The 19,676-nt window shown below is 39.3% G+C and overlaps 1 protein-coding gene and 1 long non-coding RNA gene across 8 annotated transcripts in view; one reads left to right on the forward strand and one right to left on the reverse strand.

The window, feature by feature from the left end:
- Positions 1–4,498: 4,498 nt before the first annotated feature.
- Positions 4,499–19,676, reverse strand: part of Polr3b (RNA polymerase III subunit B) — a 129,482-nt gene continuing 114,304 nt past the window's right edge. For all 6 annotated transcript variants that reach the window (XM_071609570.1, XM_027942168.3, XM_071609573.1 and 3 more), the window contains 2 exons: positions 16,929–17,102; positions 4,499–5,348 (listed from right to left, as the gene is read on the reverse strand). In XM_071609570.1, coding sequence (XP_071465671.1) covers positions 5,219–5,348; positions 16,929–17,102 — 304 coding nt within the window. In that variant the 3' untranslated portion in view covers positions 4,499–5,218. The remainder of the gene's footprint in view (positions 5,349–16,928; positions 17,103–19,676) is intronic.
- Positions 7,784–18,439, forward strand: LOC114098181 (uncharacterized). 2 transcript variants are annotated; one of them, XR_003583703.2, is made up of 4 exons: positions 7,784–7,908; positions 15,384–15,751; positions 16,228–16,482; positions 18,356–18,439. It is a non-coding gene; the product is annotated as an uncharacterized lncRNA (long non-coding RNA). The 2 variants fall into 2 exon arrangements; XR_003583700.2 differs by lacking the exon at positions 18,356–18,439 and having other exon boundaries at positions 16,228–16,726.

Genomic DNA, 19,676 nt, shown 5'->3' on the forward strand with positions numbered 1-19,676 from the left:
CAGCTATCAGCCTGTCCCACCTTTCCAGAGATCTGTCACCATCACTTAACCATAAAGGTCATTTTTATCCCAGTCTCTTCAAACGAAGTGTTCACAGGAGTCACTATTTGAAGGATGGCAAATCCACCAACCTGCCACATAAGTTCCATTAAAAGTGTGAGTGCAAACTCCATCCCAACATCCAGTACAAAGGATTTGGGGCCCATCATCTGCTTTAATTTACTCACACCTTTCTGTGCTTCCATGAATGTGGACAGTTGGGAGTAAAGTAGACTTAAACTTTATTATGCATGGAACCACGGTTATTACCTGGACTGGAAAAATACTTTAACTTTCGACCTGGTGTGAGACGTGAGACTTGTGAAAGCAAATGTGATTTCCAGGTCATACTGAAATTTTCTGCCAAGATAGCCTGAACACAAATTTCATTTAATTACTTCTGGGGCCCATGTCTAAAATCAAACTGGTAGCTCCACTTAGGTAACAAACTTTTAGGAGCTCCCCCACCCCATTTGAAACCTCCTCAAAAGGTGACTTCAACATCCCACCAACCTTGGCACTGTGGGCTGGGGCAGTAAAAACTCAACTTTCAGTCAACAAATGAAATGCACTATTCCTACGACACATATGGAGTAAATATGGACAGTAAAGAGGTGCTACTTTTACAGTCACTTTTTTGACCATCCGTTTTACAAAGGAATTATTTACAGGTCTCTCAGAAACTGGCTTCTCTCTTACTCAGAGGGCGAGAATGGATGGGCCCAGCCACCAGCCCTGATGTGTTCCCTCTCATATGACTCATTACTGCAAATAAAGGTGTTACCCCAAACACTCTGAAGCAGCTGAAAACTATCCCATTATGTAGCACCCAATCAAGGACTTTGTATTTTAAAACCCTTTCCTCAACTCTCCCCACATGGAAGCGTTTTGAGAACTGATTCTGTGGGCCCACAGCAGGCCTCCTTTGATGTCAGTGGTAAATGGTTGTTCCAGGGAAGTGTGCTCTCTAATTCCACCACCCTCTTCCTCCCCGCACTGCTAAGCAGGGAGGTTTCCCCAGAGAGCATCTGCAAAGCCCTGTGGCTTCTGCCTCTGCTCCTAGTTTCCAAACTCCCTCCTCCAAAGGAACTTGGGTTTGCCTGCTGGAACTCTGGCCTGATGAAGAGGGCTCACGAGCAGTCCTGTTAGTAAGCCGTAGGAGATGATTACTGCTATCAACAAAAAACCACGGGCATCCTCTAATGCCCGCTGTGCTGGGCACTGAGCTGAGCCCTTGAACTTAAAAAGGCCTGAGGTATTGGTACTATTATCCTGCTATTCTGAAGATGGAAAACCAAGGGAACAATATCAGCATGTTATATTTGGGACAACACATTTGTGAAATGAAAAGACTAAAGCACAGGTTTAGAATGAGTATTCTTAACCATTTAGTTGCCTAAATTGAGAAAAGTGAAAAATCCTGAGTGTACTCAACTTAATGCATTTTCATAAGATGAGGAACACATGTGATCAATACTCTGATTAAAAAAACAAAACAAAAAGATATTATCAGTACTCTAGAAGTCCCTCTTGTATCCTCTCAGTCATCAGTCCATTCTGCACAGAAAGCTATTTATTCATGGCTTCTTATATGTTAATTTTGTCCATTTTTGAACTTAAAAGGAATCAATATAGTATGTATTCTCTTGACTTTTTTCTCAATACTATATTTGCTAGATTATCTACAATATTGTATGTAGCATAATTCATTTTCATCACAGTGTAATATTCCATTGTATTGATATACCACAATTTATTCTATTGTTAATGGAAAGGGGTTCTTTCCAAAAGCAGAGTAACACAAATAATGCTGCTAGAAACATTCTTTTGTGCACACTGACTGATGAAAACACATATTTCTGCTGGGCTCATACCTACAAATGGAACGATGAATATGTTCATCTTTAAAAGGTATTGTTCATTTGCAGAGGGGAGTGAAGGTGAGGTGGGGCTGAAGGATGGTACAATGAGACAGACAGATATATAACCATACATGTATATATCTACCCTATATACATGTATGGTTACCCTACTGGTGTGACTCTGAATCAGGTACAGCCAGAGAAATGAGAAGTTATGCTCCATGTGTGTACAATGTGACAAAATGCATTCTACTATCATGTAAAACTAATTAGAACAAATAAAACAAATTTTTAAAAAGGTCCTGTCAACAGTTTAGTCTGTGTTTTTATGAATTGGGAAATGTCTTGAGGGGTATAATGGATTCATCTATGTTTCCTCAAAATTCATATTGAAGCCCTAATCCCCAGTGACTGTACTTGGAGAAACAGGACCTTTAAGGAACTAATTAAGGATAAATGGAGTTAAAAGAGTGAGACCCTAAGTCAATAGGACCGGTAGGAGAATCCTCTGGGCACAGTGGCACACACCTGTAACTCAGTGACTCAGGAGCCTGAGGCAGGAGGATTACATGTTCTAGGTTAGCCTTGGCAATTTATCAAGACTCTGTCTCAAAATAAAAGATAATAAGGGCTGGGCATGTAGCTCTACCTCTCTACCAAGTGGCCTGGGTTCAATCCAGTACTGGGGTGGGTCGGGGCAGGGAGGGCCCTCCGCGTGCTTGAGTGTGCACCAGGAAAAGGCTCTGTGAAGATGCAGTGGAGAGGTGGCTGGCAGCGGCCAGGAAGAGCCTCACTAGACAGCCAGACTGCTGATGTCAGCATCTTGGTCTTTGAGCCTGAACAATAGTAAGCAGACACATTCTGTTGTTTAAGCTTCTCCATTTGTGATATTCTGGTATGACAGCCCATGCTGACAAACTAAGGGGAAAAATGGTGAAGCTGGGCTCCCCTCAGTGAGCTTTCTTTCTGTCTGGGATCCTGGCCTTGCAATCTTGCGTGTCCTGGCCACTTATAGCCCACAGTTTCGTCTTTCCAGTGCCATGATCCTGCCAAAGCTCATGTCAGGGTCACAGACTCTTGGTGATGGCAATATAACTGGTAGTATTGAAAACAAGGACCTTACAAAAACATTTAAAAAAAAAAAAACTGTAGTAGAATGAACTCACTGGTTTTGACTTCTTTTTCTCTTTACTAAAGTACTTCTTAGAGACAAATAGTTATTCAAATATAGTATCTGCTGGTTTTTGAAATATCAACCCGATAGTTTTTCTCCTAAGGATATCTCCATTTGGATCCCTTCCTCTCTTTAGGTCCTGGAAACTTAAGAGAACTTAGAATTTCCAAGGTTAGATAGATGATTCTCCCCCAAATTGTCAGAATGGCCTGAAATGATTTTCAAAAGAAATGTTCATCTGAAAGAAATATGACCACTTAGTAGTATTTGAATTAAAAACAAAGAGTCACCTTTGTTGACTCAAAAATACCTCCACAGACAAAACCAAAACAAAGCTCCCTAAGTGAGGAAGCCTGTGCCCCTCCTTCTTAGTGGTGAGGTGCTGGAGAGTGAGTTGGTAAGGTTTTTTTGTATAAAGGGGGTAATGACCCTTGTGAGGAGTTTCTACATCTCCTGGAGCACTGACCACAGGCAGTGGTGCGTTATGCTCTGTGACTGTCCGCTATGTCTTGACTTCCTGTGCGTGCTCCTTTAGGCAGAGGTCATGTCCTGCTCCAGTGCACATCACTGGATGATTAAATGACAGAAGTCTTTGTACCATATCCAGGACACTGCTCTTTCCAAATGACCCTCTAGTATTCATGGATCTTATGTGCCACACGTGGCAGGACCACTGCGTCTTCAGTGGAGTTGGGAAGTGCTGCTGCCTCGGTATAGGAGATGGTCAAGATCGACCCAGAAGACTCCTTAAATAGCCCACAGAGTACAGCATGACTGCACATACAATCAATTATTAGTCATTTTTTGCACCATCAATTTTGAGAACGATAAAGCCAATCTAAGAGAAGGAGCAGCCAGTGCAGTAAGGATGTGGGCTATGAACTCCTTCTCCTACCCAGTCCCTCAAGCCAAGGCTGAGGAAGGCCTGCTCACTCGCACGGCAGCCTCCATTTTGCTTGGGCTGTGGAGCCTTCCTGACTTCTACACTTTGATCACAAAGAAAACAAGATGAGGCTGAGTTCTCAAGATATCTTGGGGAATTTAACCCCAAACCTTCAGAAGGTCCCAATACTCATTAGCTTGAGATGGCTACAGGTTTTGAGAAGGTTTTGTGGTAGGTTTGACTTGGTTAAACATAGTTCTTCAACCTCATTTTGACACTGGAGCTTGATCCTTATTGGTATATAACACTTATTAACATTGTGTGGGCCATTTTCAATATGACACATTGGGAATGTCACCCCAGTCCATTTCTCAAAGCTTCTCAGACTCCTATTTTATAAATAATTCTTGGCATAAAAAATATTTATCCAGCTTCAGGGCAGAGCAGTTAAGAGCAAAACAGACCAGGGCGAGGAAGGCTAACTGCAGAAGAGATTGGACAACTAACATCCTGATGGGAAATAACAAGACATTCCTGGAGTTCTGTTCAGACATTTAATAAACATTATTTTATGGTATGACTGAGGTTCAAAATAGTACAACTGGGTCCATAAGAAAAGTGATATTCCTGCTTACAAGAATATATTTATTGTATTTCCCCAAGATTTTTTTGTAATTTTTTTTCACAAAGTTTGGGCATGTGATGGCAAGATTTAATTGCTGGGAAAATTTATCCCCTCACAGAAATCCAGCACTTTACGGATTCATCTCAGCTTCCCATAGCCCTGCTGTGTCCACACCCTGCTCACAATCACACACCTCAACTTGAGTCCAGGAATGAACTCAGGCGATTCTTCTCATCCTCAAAGGTTCCTGAGAACCTTAAGTTTTGTTAACCAGAAGATATCGTGGGGAATTTAAACCCAAACTTTCTTTTTAAGGAGTAAGGTCTTTTCTACTGAGTAGATTTCAAGCTACAGATCATAAATAAAAGCTTGTTTATCTTTTAGGTCATGTCCACTGTGGATCCAACGCACTGCAGTCCATGTCATCAGCATTTCTCCCGTGGCTCGGGGCTCACTGATGAAGGCTGTCTAGTCAGTCTTCTAGAACAACAAAGCTTCTCCATCAGTTCTGTTTGTTTTTGAGAGAAAATAATCCCAGAAGTCATTCTCAGAAGAAGAAACAGTTCTCAGTCCCTTCTGCTTTCCACAGCATCAAACTTACCAACCACTGCTTTCACTCACCCACCTTCTCCATCTCATTCATTGTACTTGGACAGTTTTAACCTGGGGATAATGTTCATAGACTGCAGCTCCTGGAAGAGCAACTTGCAGGCATACGGAATGCGGAGGGAAGACACATGGCACGATGACTTGCAGTAATGGCACCTGAAACCCAAGTCAGCATGTGTCAGAAGGACAACCACTCAGAAATAAAGGCCTGCACATGGGAAGTGAGAATACGCTCTACCAAATTCTACTGTTGTATTAGTCAATTTTCTGTTCCTCAGTGTTCAGTCACATCATCAAATGTGCACATATGTGCCCAGAAAATAAAAGGAAACATCCAAGGAAGCAAACTAAAAAATAAAATAAACACCACTCCTTCCAGTTTTAAAAGCATACAACTTGAATCAGTTATTACCACATTTCTGGATCTCTCTTTGAAATGTGAAATATCTGTCCACATACTGTTTTGAAAGCACCCCAGAAATGTAAACTACTTGAAATTCATTCAGAATTAGATTTTTTTTCATTGGTGAGTTTTTAACTGATCCATTCAACCATCATGAATGTGATAACAATCTACTTCTACACTAGTATGTTAGTCTAAGTAAGGTGCTCAATAAATAATTATAATTTGGTTCCTGTCATTGGAATACTCTAAGTCTGGTGGAAAGACCAGACTTTTGAAAAGACATCCAGTCAAATGCTAATTTTTCCAGTGACCTTCAGGTTTGGTCACTTCTATTAGTAATAGAAGCCACTGTATTATATAGTGTGCTGTCCCCTGTGCAAAGCTAAGAAGTGTGCATGTGCACACATGTGTGTATTCCACTCACTCCTACAACAGCCCATGTTGCTAACCAGAATGCTGGTCGGTTTTCCAAGTAGGATTTTCTTTTCTCTTCCTTTAGGAAGGAGTTAAATTTAGGTCTTAATGATACAACTAAAGAAGGCACCCTGGAGAGAAAGTGAACTATTCTTTCAGGTTTCAGACCAAACAGGACCTCACAAGAATGTTCATGACCACAGTATTTACAAAGCAGGACACTACACAAATGCCCACTAGCAATAGTTCTGTGATTATAGCATATTTATACAGAACACTGGGCAGCCATTAAATGTGCAGTGTAGACTCCTTAATTAAAGGGAAGCTGTCCAGGACACATTGTGGTGTGAAAAAAAGAAGTCTGCTAAATAGCACAGTCCCAAGCAGGGGCTCAGGTTGTTTCTGAGCCTCAAAAATCATATATAAAATTTTAAACCTTTTAAAAGGGGGTTTAAAATAGCATTTTCTGTTATTATTAGAATCCTGAAAGGGTTTATGATTTTAAAAAATTAAGTAAAAATTAAAGAACAAAAGGCAATCAGAGATGTTCCAAAGAATGGTCACTAAAATGTTAAGTAGTCATCTGTGAGTGGTGGGAATTAATGTGATTGGCATTTTTTGTAACATGAATATTTTACAATAAGCAAAGGTAAATTTTGTAAGCACCAAGATAAAATTTTTATTATTTTGGAGAAGAAAAACAAGTATTGAGGCTGAGAATTTGAACATGGTGGTGAGTAACTATGTACAGACAGAACTTGGAGACAATGGGAGAAGGATGAACCATCGTGGACACTGACATCAAGATGAGGGGACGGTTGAGTGCCTGCACACTGTGGTACCTGATCTACTGACAGTGATAATATTAACTTTTCTTAAAAGATCACCTAAGAAATTACGGTGGGGTGCGGAGGATTCAGTTGGCAGGCTAGAGGAAGACTGCATTCCTAGGTGCTATATGGCTGGGGATTAATGCAGCAGGGGTACTGCTTCTCTGTGAGGTGGGTGAAAGAGGAATTTCACTAAAACTTAATATTACTGGACAGAGTGTCCTAGAGACTCAGAAAATTGGATACATTAAACAAAGAAACAGACTACATTGAAGCCAAGTTGGTTGGGGCAGCAGCTGATTTAGCACAGAGAGTACAATGGACAGATTTAATATGGAAAAACCTGAGATCAGAAAAGCAGGCTGCCCTTAGCTGATCCAGAGGCTACACTGTGCACTGGTGCTTGAAAAGTACCCTTTGTTTTCCAACTGGACTCAGAGAGCTGAGGTGGGAGCCACCTTGAGGTGGTCTCGCTGCAGCTGTCATTATAGGAGTCAGAAGATCTGAGCTAACACAGCTATATTGCCCGGCCAGTGCCTTCTAGGGTATACCTAGCAGAATGAGAATTCAAGTCAGAAAAGCAAAAGGAAATCCAACTAGGAGTCTGGTGGCTCACACGACAAGCTGAAGTGGGCTGGAATCTGAACCATGCGGGTGCGAGTGTACTTGGACTAAGCCTGGGAAGCCTGGAAAGGCTGTATTCATGGACAGCCAATCCTTCAGTAGAATCCTCTGGAGGCTCCTGAGATCTAGACTCCCAACAGAGATTGGCAGCTGCCTGGCCAAGGGGTGTGTGGATTTAATCTCTCCAGAGCAGACGTGTGTCAGCAAAGCCCCTGAGGCCTGATTAGACCTAAGACCCAGGCACTGGAACTCCACTCATAAAATTCTGCAGTGGCCCCACCCTGGAAGTGCATCAGTCTGTGCAAACAAAACTCCAACTGACATTACTTCCTACCCCATCCTGCCTCATACTGGAAAGAAGAGAAACTGAGAACTGTTTGAACCAGATTCAGCCTTAGGCCACTACAACTGGCAGCTTGGAAAGCAACACAAAAAAGAAGAGGTAACAACCCCAGCCCTTGCTCTCACTCTTAGTACATAGCCCAAGAAGAAATGGAAAGACAGTTGGGCACAGATAATGTCCAACTATTTCCACTGACTATTCTGTCCATCTCAGCGGAGATGATTCCATAATTTTTCATTAAGGATCTTTTCGTTGTTGTTGTTTTGTTTTTGCTGTGCTGACTGGATCTTGGACATATATACATATACATGTGTCTCTTTTCCTCATTTTCAGCATTTTTAAGATGTAGTTATTTTTCTTTGCCTTGTCCTCCGAGGGTTAGGTTTTTAGATTGGTATTGTTTTTCACTGATTTGATCTGTTTTTCTCTTTTTTTTTTTTTCTGCTAATGGCTAAATTCTATTATTCTCTCACTCTACCTTTACTTTATTATTTCTATTTTCTCCTCCTTCCTTATAATAAATTATCTAATATAAATAATGTAACCATGTTACATCTCTTCTGCATCTATCTGATCATTTTCTGAAATTATGAACTCTTTTCTACTTTCCTATTATATCTTCCTTTCTCTTAATTAACTGCATTCTTACCATCTTGTAGCACTAATTGGTTTATTAACAGGAGTTATTCTGTCCCACCATTAATGCTGTTGCAATTATTACTGCTGTGGATATATAGTAGACACCTGCTGTTTGCTTTAAGACAGATAATAGTTCATGGTTACTTATTTTTGCTGTTGGCAATTGCTGATGCTACCCTTTCTGGTTTTGTGGCAATTAACATTACAGATGTCATAGCAGGAACCAAGTATCTGGTTTAATGCTGTATATTATTTTCATTGGTTGTTGCTATTGTTTGTTTCACCCTATGTGAGGTACTGGGAACCTATAGGGACACTACAAGATCACAGGGTAGAAACTCTGAATTAAACACAACCACAAGACAGTGTACCACGTTCCACACACAAATTAATGACACCCAATCTTCAACTATACTTTAATACAAAACACTGAAGACACAAAAACCCAAACTAACAATCAGGTCTCAAGTAGGGGTGGGCCCTCATGTCCCAGTTATGGACATCCACTGCTGTAGCACATACAGAGAGAAAGAACCCAAAGGCTGTGGACAACACACCTACAAGGTGGTCTCAATTCAGATCATTCTAGGACACTTTGGCAAGTGAAGACTATGCCCTAAAAAAATCCATACATAAGAGTGGAAGAGAAATCTCCCAACAGCTGCATAAAAATCCAACACAGGAATATAAGAAATATGAAAAGGCAAGCTGACATGACACCTCTTAAAGCAAATGACCCACAAAACACAGTAGTGGATGAAATTCCAATAAAGAATTCAAAAGAATCATTATAAATGATCAATGAATTCCAAGAGAACACAGAAAAACAACTGAGTGAATTAAGAAAATCAGTACAGAATATGGATGAGAAATTCAATAAGAAGATAGAAATACTGAAGAAGAACCAAACGGAAATCTTGGAAATGAAAGACAAAATAAATCAAAATGTTCAGCTGAAAATCTCTCTAATAGAGTAAACCACGCTGAAGGCAGAATCTCAGAGGTGGTAGACAAAGTGGCTCTCTTTGAACATTCAGACAGTATTAAAGAAATAAAATAAGTAACCATGATCAGAATATACAAGGACTCTGAGACAACATGAAGAGACCAAATTTAAGAATCACTTGAATTGAGGAGGGCTGTAGCTATGAAGTAATGGAATGGATAACCTCTTCAGGAAAATAATAACAGAACACTTTACAAACCTTCAGAATGAGATGGACACCCAGATAAAGGAGGCATTTAGAATCCCAAATAGACAAGATCAAAAAAGAACCTCTCCATGACACATTATAATTAAAATGCCTAAACATACAGAACAAGGATAGAATTTTAAAAGCTGCAAGAGAAAAACATCAAGTCACATTCAGAGGCAAGCCAATCAGAATCACTTCTGATTTCTTAGCACCGACTCTATAGGCCAGGATGGTTTGGAATGATGTGTTCCAAGTCCTGAGAGACCATAACTGTCATGATTATTAAACTGGCACTATAGAACTTACTTAAAGAAATATTGCACACAGAAGAAATTATAGAAACAAACCTCAGAGCTCACAGAAGAAGAAATCTCATTTGAAGGGTAACTAAGCAATTGAAAACAGGATCAAATTAAACACACAAAAAATCAAAATGGAAGGAATTAATCAACATCTCTATAATAACATTGAATGTAAATGGTCTCAACTTTCCAATTAAAAGAGAAAAGCTGGCAGAATGGATTAAAAACAAGACCTAAGTTGATTTGCAAGAGATGCACCATATAGGCAAAAAGCCACAGGCTGAAAGTGAAGGATGAAAACTGATATACCATGTGAATGGAGACTGAAAACAATCAGGCGTAGCTATGACACATCTGACAAAGCAAATTTCACACCAAAACTAATCAGAAGATAAAAAGAAGTACACTTCATATTGGTAAAGGGAACAAAATCCAACAAGAAGATAAAATAATAATAAATATTTATGCCCCAAATGTAGGTGCAACTAATTACATAAGAGACCCTACTCAAATTGAAGGACCAGACAGATCCCAGTAGAGTAATACTGGGTGATTTCAACACACTTCTCTCACTATTAGACAGGTCATCCAGAAATAAACTCAGTAAACATTCTTTGGACCTGAAAAGTATTATAAATCAAACAGACTTAACAGACATCTACAGAATATTTCATCCAACAACAGCTAAATACAGTTTTTCTTAGTGGCTCATGGAACCTTGTCCAAAATAGATCATATTTTAGGCCACAAAGCAATGCTTAGCAAATACAAAAAAACTGATATCATTCCTTGCATCTGATCAGAGCATAATGGAATGAAATTAAAAATCAACACAACCAAACCCTACAGAAATTATATAAATACACAGAGATTGAACAATACTCTTCTAAATGATGAATGAGTGATAAAAGAAATAGAAGGAGAAGTTAAAAAATTCTTAGACACAAGTGATTTAATATATCAGAATCTCTGGGACGCTATGAAGACAACTCTAGGAGGAAAGTTTATAGCTATGAGTACCAACATAAGAAAATCAGAAAGAACCCAATGATGCATCTCAAGGCCTATATAGAACAAAGCAATTTCAAAACTAACAGAAGGAAGAAATGTTGTAAGATGTAAGAAATATTGTAAGATGAGAGCCAAAATTAATGAACTTGAGAAAAAAAATACAAAAGATCAATGAAACAAAGAGTTTCTTCTTTGAAAAGACATACAAGATTGATAAGCCATTAACCAAACTAACCAAAAGGGAGAAAAAACAAATTAATAAAATTAGGGATGAAAAAGGAGAAATCACCACAGACACCTCAGAAATCTCATCAGGGACTATTTTGAAAACTTATACTCCAGTAAATTGGAAAATATAGAAGAAATGGATACATTTCTAGACAAGCACAATCTGCCAAAACTGAATCAAGAGGACAAAGAAAACCTAAATAGACCAATAATTTGTAATGAGATATAGCAGTAATACAAAGCCTTCCAACAAAGAAAAGCCCAGGACCAGATGGATTCTCAGCTGAATTCTACCTTTAAAGAACTAATGCCAATACTCCTTAAATTATTCCATGAAATAGAAAGGGATGAAATATGTCCAAATTCATTCTATGAAACCGTATCACACTCATACCAAAACCAGAAAAGGACACATCAAGGAAAGAAAACTACAGACCACATAAACTTAGATGCAAAATTATTTAATAAAATTATAGCAAATCATATTCAACAACTTATTAAGAAGATTATACACCACAATCAAGTTGTATTTATTCCAGAGATGCAAGGATGGTTTAATAGATGCAAAGCAATAAATGTAATTCATCACATTAACAGAAGTAAGAACAAAAATTTCAATAGATGCAGAGAAGGCCTTTGCCAAAATTCAACACATACTCATGATAAAAACATGGAAAAAACTAGGAACAGAAGGAACCTATCTCAACATCATAAAGGCTATCTATGAAAAACCTGAGGTCAACCTCAGGGTAAATGGGAAAAAACTGCAAGCATTTCCTTTAAAATCTGGAACAAGGATGTCCACTCTCACCACTCCTATTTAATATAGTACCAGAAACTCCAGCCTCTTTTGCAATGAGGCAAAAGAAGGAAATAAAAGGGATAAAAATAAGAAAGGAAGAAGTCAAATTATAACAATTTGCAGATAACATGATCCTGTATCTAGAAGATCCATAAAATTCCACTAAAGACTGCTAGAGCTAATAAACAAATTTGGCAAAGTGTACAAAATCAACATAAAAAGATCAATAGCTTTCCTATATACCAATAATGAATCTCCTGAGGAAGAAATCAGGAAAACAATTCCATTCACAATAGCCTAAAAAAACAAAATTAAACAAAACAAGATGTATACAATAAAAACTATAGAAAATTTAAGAAAGAAATTGAAGAAGACCTCAGAAGATGAAAAGACTTCCATGTTCATGGATAGGCAGAATTAATATTGTAAAAATAGCCATATTACCAAAAGCAATATACAGATTCAATGCAATACACTTCAAAACACCAGTGACATTATTCAAAGATCTAGGAAAAATAGTCCTATAATTCATTTGGAAGAATCAAAGACCCAGAATAGCCAAAGTAATTCTAAGTCAAAAAAGCAATGCTGGAGGCATCACAATATCTGACTTCAATACTACAGAGCTATAGTAACAAAAACTGCATGGTAAAAACAGACACAGTCCAATGGTACAGAATAGAAGACACAGGGACAAACCCACATATCTATAGTCAACTGATCCTTGACAAAGGTGACAAAAACATACACTGGAGAAAAGTCAGCTTTTTTAACAAATGGTGCTGGGAAAACTAGTCATCCATATGTAGATTCTGCACAAAAAGCAACTTGAAATGGATCAAAGATTTCAGAGTTAGGCCAGTAACTGTGCAATTCCTAAAAGAAAACATAGGGTCAACACTCCAGCTTTTAGGCAGAGGCAATGACTTTCTCAATAGGATCCCTAAAGCTCAGGAAATAATGCCAAGAGTTAATAAATGCAACAGTATCAAATTAAAAAGCTTCTGCATAACAAAGAAAACAATTAGGCATGGGAAAGAGAACCCACAGAATAGGAGAAAATCTTTGCTAGTTACTCTTCTGACAGAGGATTAATATCTAGAATATATAAAAGCTCAAAAAACTTTACACCAAAAAAATCAATAACTCAATTAATAAATGAGCAAGTGAATGAAACAGTCACTTCTCAAAAGTAGAAATACAAATGGCCAACAAATACATGAAAAAAATGTTCAAAATCATTAGCAATTAGGGAAATGCAAATCAAATTACAGTGAGATTATATCTCACACCAGTCAGAATGGAAGTCATCAAGAATACAAATAACAAATTCTGGAGAGAATATGAAGAAAAAGGAACACTTTTACACTGTTTCTGGGACTGCAAATTAGTACAATCACTTTGGAAATCAGTATAGAGGCTTCTCAAAAGACTAGGCATGGAACTACCATGTGACCCAGTTATACTACTTCTCAGTATTTACCCTGAAGAATTAAAGTCATCTTACTACAGTGGTACATGCATACTCAATTTCACAGCAGTACAATTCATAACAGCCAAACTATGGAACCAGCTTAGATGTCCATTAATGGATGAATGGATAAAGAAAATATGATACACACACACACACACTCACACAAAATGGAGTTCTATTCATCCATAAAGAAAATGAAATCATGGCATTTGCAGGAAAATGGATGGAACTAAAGACCACACCATCATGTTAAGCAAAATAAGTCAAACTCCGAAGATTAAGGGTCATAAGTTTCCTGTCATATGTGGAAGCTAGAGAGGAAAAAGGAAAACAAATGTGGGGGTGGGTCTCCAAAAATATCAAAGGGAGATCAGTAGGGGAGAGGGACTGGGTGAGAGGTGGGGAGGGAGTGCTGGGGAGGGATATCAAATTATACTGTAATACTGTATACTTGTATAGATATGCAACAATAAATCCCATCAAGATGTACAACTATAATGTACCAATAAAAAATGTGGGGAAAAAAATTACCTCTTTAATGCATCAGAATTTAGGAGCTCCAGTGGCGCAATCGGTTAGCGCGCAGTATTTATACAGAATTTAAGTATTATATCTTCAATGTGCCTGGGTGCATCTAATTTATTCAGGAATCATATTCATGATTTAATTTAACTGGGAAAGTGGATTGGACTGGGGTAACTGCTTGCTGATTTTCCTATCTGGTATATTACACTATAACCCCTATCTAAGTTTTTAAAAATAACTATATGTGCTGAATGTACACACAATAGCCCATTACTAGCCCATGTACTCTGGATAGCACATTACTCTTCTCTATCTTTAAAAATTTCTCCATCATTTCAAATGTCCCAATGCTGTGTGTATATACATATATGCATGTGTGTGTGTGTGTGTGTGTGTGTGTAATTGCCTTTCCCTGATGGTAGACTAGAACAACATTAAAATAAACTGATTTTTTTAGGACAAAGACAGCAAAAGAAGGTGGCTGTGGCTTCACTGAGAAATGACTGTCCAGTGAAATATCCTCTACGAGCTAATTATCTTAATAGGGACCCTCTTTTGTGACTTCTGCCCTTTGCATCTTCTGAGGACAACAGCCTTGCTGTAAACCTCCCCATAGCAATGCCTTACTAATGTGCAAATCATCCACAAAGGCCTGTCCTAAGGTTCTGAACTGCTCTAATTACCCAGACTCCATTGTGCTACTCATTAAAAGGGCGACTTTCTCCAACTAACGCTGCACTCCCTCCTACACAACTCGGCAAACGCGGTCAGGTAATGATGGGAAAAATGACAGCATCATTATGCTGCTCCGCCAGAAAGCAGCGCACAAGGAGGCAGCTAGACTACCAAATACATCAGGAGTCTTTCTGTGGCATCAAGGGCATAGGCTGCTCAAAATCAAACACATGGTACAGCAAGGTCTGCTTAATTGTAGCAAAGACCCTCGAACTGCATAACCTCATCTAGTCCTCTGTTAAAGACTTCACAGACATACACACTAACATACAAACTTCAAACTCAGGCACTGCCATGCCATGTGTGTGATCTATATGTGAAACAGATAGGAAAGAAAAGAATAGTGCAGAAACCACCGCTGAACACAGGTTTTCCCATTTGCTTTGGTTTAACTGAGTGCCCAGGGAGGAGAGGGGAAGCTTTCAAAGTATGTAAGTGAACCTGGTTTACTGCTTTTTCCCCATTCAGTGGAGATGGAGAATGCAAAAAAGAAAAGAAAATGAAACTATTCTTGAAGTTTCATGACTACTGTTTTTAATGGAATGACTCTTCTGCCCTTTCAAAGTAAATTACTTAAAAATCCTTGTGCCAAATTTGAACATAGTGGAACTCGGTTCCCGGCATCTTCCTATTATGCTATTTCTTTTCTTTCTTTTTTTTAGTTACACAGCCCAGACTATGAAAAGCAAGCTCAATATGCATTTCAAAAGACGAATAGACATCTCAGGACTGAAACAAACCCCCATCTCATTGATATAAGAAAGAGCCAGGCTTATTCTGGGAAGAATGTCGCCCCATCTCTGCAACCTTATGAAAAGAATGAACTGCAAGTGGCCACTTCTTCTTCTGTTAGTTCCTAAAATGCAATTTCTTCATGGACAGGACTCATAAACTCCTCTACACCTGTCATAAAATAATTTGCTAAAAGGTTTTACATTTAACTAGCAAGGTACACTCTGTGTCCTCAGAAGCCCCCTTGTTCTGATTCTTCATCAGCTTTATTCAATCAAGACATTGGCAGCTGAGGATGGTAAGAGGTTGGGAAGGAGGCTCTGGGAAGGACTCAGTGGGGGAAAAGATGGCCTGTGTACTCCTAAAGCCCGGCAATGAATGCTCACTGTTGTGGGGGTGGTCCCTTCCTAGGAAGAGCAGCTTTGGAGAGGGCAGCTGAGGGCTGCTGAGGGTGTGGTGGCTACCTCCCATCCCTGCCTGCACTCTGCTAGATCTTGTCTCAGCAGAAGAGGGAGGGGAGACTGGGCACCACAGGTTCCCTTGCCTATGGGGACGAGTGGGGTCATGAATAACCTTAAATAAAGCTTCATGTTCTTTGGTGGCAGAGCAGAACCACTTACCATAGAAAGGTGCTGCTATTGCACAAACAAACTGGGGAGTGTCATTCTCTAAGCTGGCCTTTGTGTACCAAAAATAATTTCTTTATAAACTGCATTACTCATTGGCAATCTGACAAATGCAGGGTTATCATTTATCAATTATTTTTTTATGAAGCACCCACCAAATCCCAGGCTGAAGAAGTGAAGATCAACAAGACCACATGATCAGAATGAATGGAAGATAAGCTCTTTTTAAGCAGCCCTCATCTACCTTGCTAACTCTGTACTGCTGGAGCCCAGAGCACTGTCTGTCAAATAGCAGATACTCCGCAAGTTTGCTGAATGACTGATTGAGACAGACATGCCTTCTGCCCTCATGAAGTGAACAGTTCAAATGTGAAGCAGCTTGCCATGCTGGAGTACACTACAGGTAAGGATCAGGCCACCAGGTCTTGGTCCTGGCTCTGTCACCATCTGCTCTAAGACCTGAGGCAACATATTTGGTTCACTGTGTCTGAAGATAAAAACAAGGACTTTTGACACAATTTTCCTACAAAATTTCTTAAACAGATTGTAAATTCTAACATCTAACAATGTATCTTCTTGGAGTTTTTCAGGAGAATAGGGCTGTAAAATATACTTGAGATAATATTAAAAAGAAGATGAAGTCTCTATTCCTTGGGAATGGTATAGAAAACAGATCATTATGCAGACAGATGACACACACAGAATGCCCAATCACAGGAAGGCAAGGATAGGGAGGACACCCTAGATTACAGGCCAAGACTGGAGAACATGTGGGTATGATCCAGGGACAATTCTTGAGCTATGATTTTAGAGAAAAGGGGTATGACATAAGAGACTATATCCACTTACCAGCCGGAATACCCCAGAAGTCCACACTGCCCACAGACATCAACCTCAAAGGCATCACTTGAAATCATTAGTCTCTCTAGCAGAAGCATACTGGCTCCATAGCCAATTAAACAGTCACGTTCCATTTCTCCAAGACGCAAGCCACCATCACGAGATCGCCCTTCAGTGGGCTGCCTTTGAAACAAGTTATTGGACAAATATATTATTACCATATTAAACAAACAAGGAGGCAGCACTCCATAGAGACTAAGAACATGATGCTTTGGAGCAGGGCTCACCTGGATCTGGTCATGTATTGTACAGGAAACTTGAGCATGCTGTTCAGCCTTACCTTTTTAAAAAAGCACTTAAGAGTAATGTTATGGCTTAGATCTGGACTGTGCCCTGAAAAACTCACATGATGATGCAGCAGTGTTTAAAGGTGAAAAGACTGGATTACTAGGGCTATAACCTCATCAGTGGGTTTACCATTTGACGGATTCATAATTGGAATGGACTACTGGATGGTAACTGTGGGCAGGTGGGGTGTGGCTGGAAGAAGTAGGTCACTGAGAGCATGTCCCTGGGGATCACATCTTGTTCCTGAGTCCTTGGGTATGTGCATCCTTTCTCTCTCTCTCCTTTCTGGCTGCCATTAGCTGAGCAGTTTTCCTCCGCCATGCCCTCTCTATGATGTTCTGTCTCACCTCAGGCCCAGAGCAATGGAGTTGGCTGCCCATGGAGTGAACCTCATAACCATAAGCCAAAATAAATCTTTCCTCCTCTAAGTTGTTCTTGTCAGGTATTTGGCCACCGTGACGAAAGCTGACTAACACAAATACCTAACCAAAGAGTCTCAAATAAGAAAAGAAGTAACTTGGTGGTTGTTATTAAATAAAAATAACATAATTATATATAATATTTATTATATGACACAATACTCCACTAATGTACAATCACATGAAACACCAGTCCTAGCATTACTACCACCATCATTATCATTGTTATTAGGACAGTGCAATGTTCAAATCAGGGAACAATGCCTTTGAGTGTTTTCCAGAGATATCTTGGTACTCTGTTATTTAAAATCAAGAAAAATTACGCAGAATAGACTCTGGAAGAAGAATGGTTTCCAATAGTTACTGCCATAGCTTGAGGGCTTGTTAGTCTCTTGAATGAACTGTGTGGTTTATATATATGCTGAGTTGAAGAATAAAAGGTTAAGAATCCAAGATCCAGAGATGTAGATAAAATTAGAGATTCTGAACAATTTAGGCAACTCTGCCTTGGAAATGATCACACAAATCACTTGGGGGAGGGTGGAGAAGTGAGCTCTGTGGCTAGCTTATTTTACGACACTTCTGAGGGGTGTTCTGTGAGGGAACCATGAACTCAGGGTCATGCCTGCTTTATTCCACAGCATTTTTTCTTCTTTGTTGTTGCCACAGGTCTCCTAAAGTATTATGAAGGTGAATACAGTACCTGCCAACACATGCTGAAATTTTAAAATTGTCTATGTTCTTATGGTTGAAAGTGACAATGGGAAATCTGGTATGTTGAAGATCATTTGCTGAAAAAAGTCTACACATGAAAATCTTACAAATAGGTCCAAATGAAAACAGTATGTTAACACTATGTCAGAACTGACATGCCTACACATTTTTATTTGCTAGGAGAACCACCCCTAGGAGGTGCTCCTTCTACTTGTAGTTTAACCTCTGAGATAACTGACCATAGACCCTGCCCTCTGGAGTCTTCATGTGTAATCCAAAGCAGTAACTTCTTTCATACAACAGAGCAAAACAGAGAAATAACTGCTTTAACAGTTATGTTACTTTGAAATAGTTTTTAGATGTAACTAATATGGAAGTCTACGAGGGATCAGAATTTAAGGGAGAAACACACTGACATCTACAGAGTCCCATCACCATGGCGATTACTACCTTGATAATGTCAACCTCTCTTCTATTTTCCGCAATTTTAAGCACATGTATGCCTATCATTTCAACAGACATGTGCATTTGTTCAGTTTGAAGCTCAAGGGATTAAATCACCTATGTTTCTTTCTTGGTTGGGAAAAAAACAAAACCAAAAACACTAATAGCACCATTTTTCCTCTTTCTACACATACCATCCAAATAATGCTCAATGCCAGTAGGAAGGGGACCAGGTTTTTACTGAGCATCTTCTACAGTTTGTGCTATATACTTGCTGTATATACCAGTACTCTGTGACATAGGTATAATCACCTCCACTTTGTATATGAGAAAAATAAAAGCTGAGACACTGTCCAAGCTGATGTGAAGATGAGACCACATCACATCTACCATCTGGTTCCTCCCACCCACACTACTAATATTCTGAGCTGGGAGCTCTTTGTTGTGGGGTGTCTCATGCACTGTAGGACATTTAATAGCATCCCTGGTCTCTACACACTAGATACCAGTACCTCCCTCCCTATTCCCAACTTGTGACAACCAAAAACATCTCTAGACATCATCAAATATTCCCAGGGGTTGGAGGTGGGGGGCAAAATAGCTCAGCTGAGAACCACTCTCTAGACAAAGTTTCTCCAGGTGGAAAAAATGGTCCTAAGAAGATGTGATACTTAGCTTACCAAAGTTATTCCTTGAATTTGCAGGGGACTGGTTCTAGGACCCCTGTGGATAACAAAATCCACAGACAGGCAAATCCTTTCTATAAAATGGCATGTCTGCATAATACCTATACACACCTTTCACATACAGTCATGCAAGGCTCAACAATGGG

The sequence above is a fragment of the Marmota flaviventris genome, chromosome 3, assembly GCF_047511675.1.
Source record: "Marmota flaviventris isolate mMarFla1 chromosome 3, mMarFla1.hap1, whole genome shotgun sequence".
Taxonomy (NCBI): domain Eukaryota; kingdom Metazoa; phylum Chordata; class Mammalia; order Rodentia; family Sciuridae; genus Marmota; species Marmota flaviventris.